Source organism: Acipenser ruthenus, chromosome 27, assembly GCF_902713425.1.
Source record: "Acipenser ruthenus chromosome 27, fAciRut3.2 maternal haplotype, whole genome shotgun sequence".
Classification (NCBI taxonomy): domain Eukaryota; kingdom Metazoa; phylum Chordata; class Actinopteri; order Acipenseriformes; family Acipenseridae; genus Acipenser; species Acipenser ruthenus.
In genome coordinates, this window is record NC_081215.1 from 23,119,361 (window position 1) to 23,131,581 (window position 12,221).

General features: G+C 36.7%; 1 protein-coding gene across 2 annotated transcripts in view; it reads left to right on the forward strand.

Annotated features, from left to right (window-relative positions):
• Positions 1–12,221, forward strand: part of prmt3 (protein arginine methyltransferase 3) — a 44,391-nt gene that overhangs the window by 12,156 nt on the left and 20,014 nt on the right. For both annotated transcript variants that reach the window (XM_034053277.3, XM_059002438.1), the window contains exons 10-11: positions 517–616; positions 10,428–10,506. In XM_034053277.3, coding sequence (XP_033909168.3) covers positions 517–616; positions 10,428–10,506 — 179 coding nt within the window. The remainder of the gene's footprint in view (positions 1–516; positions 617–10,427; positions 10,507–12,221) is intronic.

Below are 12,221 nucleotides of genomic sequence, written 5' to 3' on the forward strand. Positions count from 1 at the left end.
AATGTCCAGTAATTGATAAAGTATGTCCCCATTTCATTAAAAACTTATTTAAAAAAACGTGACTCATAACAACTTGGGACCAAGCATTACCTCTCACACAGTTATTCAGTTAAAGGAAACCTTTTTTTTTTTTTTGGTCGCTGTCAGTCAATTTGATCTCCTTTCCTTTTCATGTTCATTGAAATTAAATCTTCTATGGGTGTTAGAAATTAAGGTGAAGACAAAGTTAGTTTTTAGTTGGTACTTAATTTCTAAGATTAATAATTTTAATGCTGGTAAATGTGACCCACAGTGTAAAAAAGTATTTTTCATTTAAGTACCCAGTCACCATTGACGTGTCAGAAGATAAATAAAAAATATAAGCTGTACAGCAATAGAAACACTCATGGGGTATGGTTCTGCGTAGGGCTTGCGATGCAGATTACAATTTAAAGGACATGCTCATTTTGTAGCTCAATAAAAAGTGAGGGTGTTTTTTCCAGACATCTCAAAAGATTTGGTATTTGTTTTTGACAGATCAAATAATCTTGATGGCACAATTACATTAATCAAAGGAAGGATTGAAGAAGTGGACCTCCCAGTTGAAAAAGTGGACATCATTATTTCAGAGTGGATGGTAAGTCCAGTGTGAAATTGCCAATGTTTGAGACACTTTGTTTTACGGATAAAATAAGCATGACAACCACTGGCTGCTGTGAATGGTTTTGGTGATAGCCTGTTATTTTGATCAAGGCTAGATTGAATGATGTCCTGTGCATTGGGGTCCAAAGCTAGTTTAGTTTAAGATGTTGAAATTATTGGGTGGCTGTGCTTCAGAGAGTGAGTGACGGGCAGCGTAATAGTTTGTGGCATTAAAAGTCCATGAGCATTTAATAAGTCTTAAATCCGTGTCACTTGTGATTTTTTAAGAGATGCAGGATGTTTTCAGTTTTGTGAAGGTAGATGACTGTTCTGTCTTCTTTTAAAGCTCTGGCAGATTTTTCAAAGGATTGGACATTTCCATATTAAAATACAATTACTGAATTCTGATGTTCAGGCTTATTGAAGCAAGGAGTTATGATGCCTGAGATGAGACATTTCAATTTCATAATTAGTGGAAGCGAAAGGCGCTACTGTGTGGGTGAATTCCCTTAGTGCAAGGTGCAGCGATCAAAAGGGGTGGGGGGTAGGGCTTATTTATTTTAGATGAAAAAAATGACCCTTTGGCCTTTTAAAAATGTACATTGTTTACGGTCCTTTTCTGTAGGGATGCCGTTCAAGGAAGACAGTCCATAATTCTTCAAGTGTGATAACCCACCAGGCTTATAATTACTTATCAATTACAGTTAATTGATCGCTCAGTCTTTTTTTTTTTTAAATGTATTTATTTTTTATTAGGTTTTGTGGTGTCCATGTTGTGTAAAAACAGTCAGAAGAAAGCCATTTACCTTTTGATTCCTCTCTTATCTGTTAAAGATATTTTACAACATGGGCTAAAGCCCAAGCATTTAGTAATAAAAAAAAATAATAATAATAATAATAATATGCAGTTTGTACAGCTCTGATTTGGGAGGGTTGGTGGGACTGTTGTCCTGATGGCTATCTCCCATCTTATTTAAAATCACTTTCTGTTGAATGTCTCCAGGTCACTTACGGTACATGTATTCATCAGCTCAAAGAGTTAGAGTGCTAATTATTTAAATACAATTTAAATAGGATGAACAAATTGTATTTTTGAAAAGTGACAATTGTCATTATCTAGTGGATGTGTTTCAGCATGGTTTGTGCAACATGTACATTTTCAGAGTCTATTTTTATGATTTAGTAAATACTTGATCCTGGTTTCTTGTATTTGGGTTGTGAATTTGGTTGCTTCAGTTAAGGTTCATGTCATTGAATTAAGTTACTGTAAGGTTAGGGATAGGGTTAGTCAATTTAAACTATCCACTGTGAACCCCTAGCCGACAGGGATCCTATTTCTTCTACAGGTCTCAAAAGAATCCGGAACTTCCTGTCCAGGTCTTTGTTCCAGCCGTGTCCTTAATTATTGAATTGACCCAATTTAACCCCTGATCAGGGTCTTAAGCACTTGATGCTTTAATAACAGCTGTTAAACCTGGAATGGAATTAAGTTTCAGGACTGGAGTTGCCTAACCCTGTATTAGATGTTTTGTACATCTTGGTTAAAAAAGTACCTTCTGAACTAAGTGCAGTGGTTTGATGTATTTGCGGGTTAGTAAATTCAAACTCATTAAAGACTGACTTTTTCTGTAATAGCCTCTCTCTTTTTGTTCAAAGAATGTGATGTGAAGACATTGAAAAATACCAGTGTACGCATTATTGACATACTGTTGTTTTAACCTCAAAATATTGATTAATAGGTTCAATATCTGTTTGTTTTACCACTACTTGCGCAATGGATTGAACGAAAAAATTATGGGTTTGTTGTGGAAACTGATGGAATATGACATGGCGATTTAAAAATGACCTCAACCTACACGACAGTGACTAACACCAAAAAAGAGGATCATTTTAGAAATCCACTTAACAATGTGTATACAGCAGTGTCTGAGAATAGGGTGGTTACTTGAATGCTCTGCTAGGGGTTGTTGTTTTATTCTGTCTGATTTTATTTGGTAGTTACTACTTGCTCAAATTAATACCAAAGGGAAAGTGACAAAGTTATTTTCAACATGAACCCTCTTTTATTAACTGTACCTGTGCAGTGGCTTTCTGATACAGGACCAGTGGTCACTTAGTCATTGCTGTAAATAATTAAAATTATGCAACATTACATGTCAATATACACCAATTGAGACAAAACTTTTACCCTTTACCAAGACTGTAAACGTGTCTTTAACTATTCTTAAATGAGAAACAAATGTGCCACTGTGGGTCAGGCTAGGATACTGGGTTAGGTAAAGTAAGCTATTACCACTTCAGTTAGTATTTTTCACTGTGAGTGAAACAAGTTGTAGCCTTTCGTTGAACTTCAGTGGCCACAAGCTCCCAGCTCTCTGCACACATGAAAATGCTCAGATGGCAGGTTTGTCAAACTAATTAGCTTATGTACTGCAGTCTCATTCGGTTTCCTCTGCCCCTTCTAGGAGCAATGTGTGTTTGTGATGACAGATCTGATTTAAATTAATGACTCTGCTTTATTATCTCCTGTCACTGGATAGCCTGTCATCCAGGGGAGTTGCTGTATTCATTCATTCTGTTTGTCTGTAAACACCCCATGGTGATTTTGATTCATTCTGATCGGAAAGCGACCGTGCACTACAGTTCGGGTTTGGGCATCTGTTTTGTTTCTTTGCAAACATGTGTAGGACAGAAGCAGGAAAACTGAAGTAGGGATTCTCTTCTTGAATGATTGAAGGTTTATTGACTCGTAAAAACACATTAATTAAAAAAGAATAAAATGCAAAGCATCATTATATTTAAACAGGCAAATTTTCTGTTTTGGCTCATTTTTCTGTGAATTCCGCTGTACATTGCCTAATTGTTTAGCTACTTGCTCTTGTGAAATTCTTCATTAAGAAATGCTTGAAGTTAGTAAGATCACAGATACATTGCCTTCAACGTGTTTCTACTTGCGGCATTCTAACTACCGTGTGTATGCAGAACATAATTGCAGTGCAAGTTTGTAATTTTAACAGTGCAAAGAATTTACAATTTTAATTGGTGGAGTGGCTGTTATTATTATTATAACTATTATACATTGGATGCCATATTCAAACTTACTTTAAAGAAGTACATTTTTCTTCCTTAACTCAATGTTGTCCTTTTAAACACCTCATATCTCAACCATCTGAGATACAAACTTCAAATATCCAGTTATAGAAACTCCTGGGGCAAAATATCTATATGTATTTGACCTTGACATTTGACCTCTGACTTTGACTTCTGGGTGTCAAAGATTGAATGTTTTTAGGTATTGGCTTCAATACCCAGCAGTATTCTACACTTTTATTTTAAACAAACTGTGCTTCATGATAAATAATGTTTCATTTGCTTGTATTGACCATTTCCCACAGATTGGTTTTCACAGGACAATGCCTCCAGTTTCCATTTGGAGCAGTTCTGCACAGCAACCCTCCTTTTATCCATTTTGTGTCTAGAAGCTTGTGAGGCATTACCAGGGGGTCTTGTCGCTGAGAGCGATTTGTTTTCCTCACAGTATTCTTAAATTAAAGTGTGGCACAAACAGTGTTTACAGAAAATCAACATTCTATTATGAGAATCATTACAGTGATGTTTGGTTATATTGTCCAGATGCAACTGTCATATCCAACATATTGCTTCCTGCCAAATGGCCAAAAACAACAGCATCTGTAGCAGCGTCCGATACAGTTCTTTTGATTTGTGAGTATAACCATGCAATCACATTTTCTCTCTCCTCGGGGGAAGTGGTAATGATGTTTTGCAATAATTAGAAAAGTGCGTGTGTGCTTGATATATGCAGGCTTCTGTAGAAATACTGATGCCAGGTGGTCATATTGGATGAGTCGATTAAAACAATCTGATTCAAGTTATAGGTAGATTTCTGTTTAGTGTTTATGTTTTTTTTTATCGTCATTGCTCTTTTGCTCTGTAGAATTGCCTCCAAAGTTGATACCCAGCTATATTCAATGATTTTTAAAATAATCTCTAATTCTCTATTTAGTTACAAGCAGTTATTCCACCTGCTCTGAATGCTGTTCATAGATCTTACTTTTCTCTGATTTGAAACATGATTGTCCGCTTTTTCCACATGCTGTTCCAGGTGGCCCACTTTCTTCTGCTATTGACAGCTGTGCTTTATTAATATTATTAGCAGAATGACACACAATGCAGATACCTATTTCTGACAATGCCTTGTTTTATGTACTGTGTGTGCATGTATGTGTTCAATAGAATTCCGCTGTCAAATGATTCAACGCAGTGCTAGTTTAAAACTACTAACCATTCACCACCACGTCGTCCCTTCTTGTAAAAGGGATAAATGGGATTTGTCTTTCATTGAAGCTATCAGTGAGTTTAACGACCCTTTTGATTAAAAAGGACACAGCTCAGATGCTGTATATCTGCTACTTTTGCATAATACAGAATAGTAGTAGTGGAGAAAGAGGAAGGGTTGAATTGTTAAACCCAGTTCTGGTGAAAAGGGGACGTCCTGCTAGGTTTGAAAGTATTACAGATCAGATGTAAATATCTCCACCTTTAACCCTGCCCTAGGCTCATAGGTTGGGTCTACGATCATCCTAAGCCGGCAATTGGGCGATTTGTCTCATTCAAACCAACAGACTACAGGCTAGATATCTTATCGTTGGGCATTTTGTTATTCCACTGTTTAGCCTGTTCATCATAATACACATTTTATACCAAGTATATTGTGACAAAATGTACTCTCTCTATGAAAGATTTTCTGTCTGCTTATTTTTTTTTTTTTTTTTTTTTTTTCTGATGGTCCACAAGAGCTACACTGCATTCAATTTATTCAAATAGCCAAAAGGTGTTTTGGATTTTCGTGAAATTCTAATTGAATTATACCTATTGGATCCCTGTTGTCATTTTCTCCAGCATCTCAGTAATACATTTATTTAGGAACACAGCATGAGACCTAATATTTTACACACGTTTTTTTTGTACACATGCACGAATCTTGCTACTCATAACCGCTCTGAGATTTTTCTGCTTTATGTAATTATTCCCCCAGTGTGCTTTTCACATTAACCTCCTAGTCATACAATCAATGAATCTGTGCAGTGTGAAGGCCAGGCTGCCGAAGCATCCCAAAAAATAATCACAGCCTGTCTCCCTTTCAAAATGCTGCACAAGAAACCTATCCACTGGGGCCTCTGAGATGCTTTCATAGCACAATTGGGGCTTTCTGTGAGGTTAGACATTTGTATGCAAACTGTTGTTATTATTATATTTTTTATTTACCAATCTTCACCAAACTTGTATCCTATACTTCCAGCCTCCTATAGATGTCTCAGATTGCATTTGTGTATAATCGGATAAACTATTTATTATATACACACGTGATTATGAGCACCCTCTGTATGTACCTGCACTGGTTGTTATTATTTTATTTATTTATTAATTGTTACTTAGTTTTACTTCATGTATTCAGTTCAATCGCTGCACCTAAGACAGAGCTTTTATATTATTATTTATTAATTGGAGGTCATTTCAACTCCTGCTTGACTCTAGTTGAGAAACGGTTAGAAACGCTGCTGACCGCAATGCTGGCAGATGAAAAAAGATTTCCAAGGTGGTCAATTTATCAGGAAATGTCCAAGATTTAAAGTGGTACCAAAAAGTGAGCAAAAAACAGATTAGAGGGTAACTTGATTTGATCAGTTCTTCTGCCTAGGCAGCTGTCCAAGATACGACGTACAGAAATACTTGAAAGGCATGGAGTACATCTCTTGAATGAGAAACCTTCTTTATTTCCATTTTTGGACCATTTGTCTTCTTGTTGACTGCTTTTATCTCGGTCACGTCCGTTTTTTTTGTTTCTCTTTGGCTCGGCATATAATACTGTATCTTTTTCAGAAGCGCTCTGAGCTGTAGCAGCGGCAGTTTCCAGTAACTTTCCATCGGGTCTGTGCTTTATCGGTAGTGTACTAGTGGCTTTGGCATTAATATTCCGCTCACAGGTTTGTGCAGTACAGCTCCCTTTCAGGTAATTAATTGTGAAGGTGCTAATGCTGGGAAATGTGAACTCGGGCAGTGCAGAGGCAGTGGCTCCTGGAGCATCATGGGAGTCCATGTCAGGTATAATTCTCCTTCCACATGGCACCCCTACAGGTGAGGCAGCAGCCTGTGAAATTGCATTCTAAATTACACTGCAGATGAGCAGAGCACACAAGCCGCACAGAGACGATTGTTCTGATATTGGTTATAAATGGTACGTTTCAGGACCAAGGACAGCACTAAAATGCTCCAATGCAGAGGAGATATAGGAGACAAGAGGTTGAGAGGAGGAGAGAGAGGGAGAGCTGGGTTAGTGTAAAAGGTCAAACGAAGGACATAGACCATTGGGAAAGCTAGGACTGTCATTTTTCTTTTAGTCTTCATTTGCATCTCAAAGGGATTGTTCACAGTAATGCTTTATCAAATGAACTGGCTGTATTTCTAATTAGCTGTTCATTTTGTTAATGTAGTAAACACAACCGTTGCATTTCTTGGGGTTTGATTCCACTGCCCATTCTAATCTTTCTAATGTTTAATCAGCATATGGTCACTGTCCTAGGAATGCAGCAAAATTTCAATGAGTGGTTCACACAGTAGCAGCCAACCAATGAATAGTTTCTGTTCTTGTGGGAATTGCATTAGGATGTGTGTGTGTGTGTGTCTCTGTTGATTAACACAGGCTTAGAATATGTGCTAACAAACATGCCAGAAAAAAAACTGTGACGTGAACATAACAATCACACCTCCACTACAATAGATAGGTCACTTTTGGAACCCACCATATAGCCAGATACAAATAAGAAAAACTCATTATTGTAAATGGTATGAAGGGGGGGGTTACTGCTTGTGTGAGACTTTTGTTTAATGAAAAAGGGCATAGAATAGTGTAGAAGTATAGAATAGTGATTTTCCACATTATAGGTACGGTCATTAGACATTTCGAGACTTCCTCCACAGGTTTTAAAATAAGGATCATTAAATTGAAGTTTTATTTGCCAATGACCCTGGAACCAGGGGGTTGTTAAAAATAATGCACACTATCAATAGAAGTGTGGCTTTGTGTGTGTGTCTTAGTCCCTGCATCTATCAGCATCCACTACAACTATTTGGAAGATTCGGGATGATGCCTGCATACTGAGGACAAAAAACATTTACTTGCTGTAATTAAGTAATGGTGGGTATTAGGGATGGGTCGGTATACTGGTTTTTGTGTTTCCTGCGGTTTATGTACATTGTGGTATTGATGCCGTTCCTTTTATTCTACACCGCAACTATCATAATTACTTTATACAACGATTAGCACATTTTTCAACTGCAAACACGCTTCTTCTAAATCAGGCGATGGTACTTGCAGCCTTAGCAAAGTGTCTGAAGATCTTTTTGTGAACTGATACTGTATTTTGATAATGGTTTTGAAGGAAACTGTCGACACAGAATACACGTTTCAATCGCTGCGTTCTGTTACCCTGGTGTCTTTCTGACGTCACATGCAGCTTCTAGAGGAACGCCTTCTCCAAACCTTGCAGCGCTGCACACATTTTCAACGTCCTATATTTACATTTGTCTGGATTATTTATACAGACTCAGTTTGATGTAATTGATTAACATTCACTTTATTGTAACATTATACATCACTTATCACAGATTTAGTACATTGTTTGTTTTAAATAATTGATTTATTTAATATAGCGTAGATAAGGCTGTACTATAAGAACATGACCATTGTCTCAATTAAAATTAGCAAAGACAAGTGACTGTAACAGGATAGCCTACTATCCTGTTATCAAAGTAGTTTTGTTTTGTTTAAACAAGTTATTTACAGTATTCATATTTTCTTAGGTAAGTGAAGAAATGTTTTTTTTTGTACAAACTCCACATGTGTAATAAACACGTTTTAGTATTAAAATGCATTTTTAATGGTGTTGCTATACATATTGGGGCAGCAGTGTGGAGTAGTGGTTAGGGCTCTGGACTCTTGACTGGAGGGTTCTGGGTTCAGTCCTCAGTGGGGGACACTGCTGCTGTACCCTTGAGCAAGGAACTTTACATAGATTGCTTCAGTAAAAACCCAACTGTATAAATGGGTAATTGTATGTAAAAATAATGTGATATCTGTATAATGTGAAATAATGTATAATGTGATATCTTGTAACAATTGTAAGTTGCCCTGGATAAGGGCGTCTGCTAAGAAATAAATAAATTAAAAAAAAATTAAAAAAATGTATTTATCCGGTGCAAAAATCAAACAACTCCTCTCTGTTCTTAAATAATAACCTGTGTTGGTACATGTTCGTGTTTTGTCATTTCCTAATTCTGTTTACCACCAGCTGAACAAAGTATTTATCTATTTATTTTAATTTTATACATAGAAATGTTGTAACAAACTTAAGCACCATGTCATTTTGAGCAAATAATAATCTTTATACTGTTGTAGTATAACAGAGTGTACAACGTTAGCGTGTTCTTTAAACAATTCTGATTGTCTTCATAAAAAGTATGAGTACCAAGTTATTATTGTAGTAAAATACAAAACACCCAATGTTTAAATAATTCTGTGAAAGGAAGTGTGATTTTGATTGTTCAGTTTTTGTGAATTACAGTAATTTAAGTGATTTACATTAGTCTTCATTTTTTGCAAGCCTTTATTCCATAACTTGCATGATCTACTGTATCTGTGATATTAAGGTTACCACTGTATTTTTTTAACGGTTATATACCGTGCCAATTTTATACCGTCCCATCCCTAGTGGGTATCTTGTTGTACTTGCCCATGTGTCTTGAGAAGTGTAACAGGGGCTGGATGTAGGCATTAGTGGGGGAATTGTTACACAGTCAGCAGAAATTGTGCTTTGAGTTTGAGGACACAGAATCAATTCTACAGCCCATAAACATTTACTGCCGTAATTAAAAAAAAAAAAAAAAAAAAAAAAAAAAAAATATCATCCAGTGCTGTCGTTTTTTATTGCATATCTTTGTGACCGTGTTACTACAATTGTGTGTGTACTGTATATATAAATATAACCTTAAACACTGCTTCCTCTTCTAAGCTTTCTGTTGTTGAGAAGTAAATGATTAATTTATCTAAGGCTTGTCTTTTGATATTAGTGAAGTGGGTGTGGGGGGCGGGGGTTATCTTAATTTTCTTCCAGTATCAGAAATCTTACCAGAGCAACCTAGCCAGAACTTTCGCTGTTCACTGTAACCAAACTGTCTATCCTTTTAATGCCAGTTACTGCTGGAGTGCTGTAACAACTGAAAACAATGCCAGGGGTTGATTTATAGCCCAGCTGAAGATGAGAATGATCGTTCATTGGGAAGCCATTCATAGCTTTTACTGTTGAGCCTTAAAACATTCCCTTGGGGATTGCTGTTTATTGGCTAATTCAGCATGCTTGATTGTTTAATGTAGGGCCTCTGGGGCAGAGCCTGTCTGAGTATTTGTGAGACTGTACTTTAGAACACAAGGAGTAGGTCAACTTAATCTTTGTTCATCTTTAGAGAGGGTTTATTATATTGTAGTGGGTTAACCAATGGGACTTGTACCACGTTAACTGAACATAAAATTCCAATCCATGTTTTTAGTAAGAATTTTGGAAAACTTGGAAAAATTCTCTTTGAATATAGATTATTCAACCATTGTTCAAATGGATAACATTTATCCCTTTTCACCAGATCTACACCAAACCAGTGCTTCGGTTGTTGTACTCTGAATACATACAAATGAATGGTACACTCGCTTATTTTTCTATCTTTCTTTCACACAGGGTTACTTTCTTCTCTTCGAATCCATGCTGGACTCTGTTCTGTATGCGAGGGACAAGTACTTGGCAGATGGTGGATCAGGTGTGTATTAATGATGAAATATGTCACATTTGTACTATTCAATTTGTTTTAAAATCTTATGAATTCTTTGCAGCACTGATGAGCTATTCTTGGCTGATCTGTGATATTCCACCACAGATAAAGTATGACCGTATTATAAGATATTTCCATGCATTCATTTAGTCTATTACAATTAGTTAACACCAAAGCCTAACTCAAGTGCTGTTGCAGTGCGGTTTAAATTAATAAAACATTGAGCCATTGCTAGCTTATGGTTAAAACAGATGCATTTTTTTCCTTTAAATTCTTACATTTTCATATTTTGTATTTTGTTTAATAGATTGATATTAAAGTGTATTTTTCTCTCTTTTTTTTAAAATATTTGTTGGTTATTTAGTTAAAAAAAAAAGTAAAAATCTTCTGGTTTTAAGTATTCATATCTCGTTTCCACACAAATAGTGCTCAGTGTCTGTCACTGACCCAGCTTAAAGATTTATGACAAACCATGGCCTGACAGTAAAGTTGTTCCGAGACGCTGGTTTTTAGTAGGCTCTTAGGGACAGTGACATGAAAAGGTCACCTGGACTCCAACATGAGGCCTCACCAACAGTGAGCTGTGCTTGACTGAGCTGGCTGAGGGACTTTTTTTTTTTTTTTTTTTTTTGCTAATAGTTCAGATAGGACAGAATATGATGGCCAAAACTAAACAGGACACACAACATTCAAATTCATACTGATGCACATAATGGCGGTGGTCCTGGCTTAAACAGAATGGGTATTCACTGATAAGTTCGTAAGGCTGTATGTATCTGGCTAGTGCATTAAAAATGACAGCAGTATCCTTTAACAGAAAAAAAACTTGTTTATTGTACTTATTGATATGAATCTGTATTTTCCTGCTTGGGGAATATTCAGCCTGATTCCTGGGGCCAGTTGTACTAACCGGGGCAGCAGTGTGGAGTAGTGGTTAGGGCTCTGGACTCCTGACCGGAGGGTTGTGGGTTCAGTCCCCAGTGGGGGACACTGCTGTTGTACCCTTGAGCAAGGTACTTTACCTAGATTGCTCCAGTAAAAACCCAACTGTATAAATGGGTAATTATATGTAAAAATAATGTGATATCTGAATAATGTATAATGTGATATCTTGTAACAATTGTAAGTCGCCCTGGATAAGGGCGTCTGCTAAGAAATATATATATATATATATATATATATATATATAAGATAAAAAAACAGGATCGGATCCGGTCTCACTGGAAAGGCGTTGTACTAAGCGGATCAGGATCAAGCTCCACTGATCCGAAATCTTGATCCGATCCTGGAGCTGCGCAGCCGTAACTAGGGAAACTGACCAATGAGAAGCGAGTACGCGTGGCGCAGAGATTGAAGAATCCGAATGTCAGAAAATGAAGTGCGTTTAATTTAAACGACATGAATCAGAAGCAACTACTGTACATGTATAATTTAAAACTCCAGCGATTCTATTAAAACAGATAGAGTATATTAATACCGGTATCTGGTTTTGTTTTTTAACTTCTAAAATGTTTTAATAAATGTTAGTGTAATCACGATCGTGTGTATTTTCTGACGGACACACAGATATTTTACAGAGGTATAGCCTCCATACACACAAACATCTAGTGTCAGCGTCGGTTCAGGGCAAATTATCAACACATTTTAAGCAAATGTAATCAAGTGCTGACAGACAGCAGCAACTGGAAAATGTTGCCGACAGG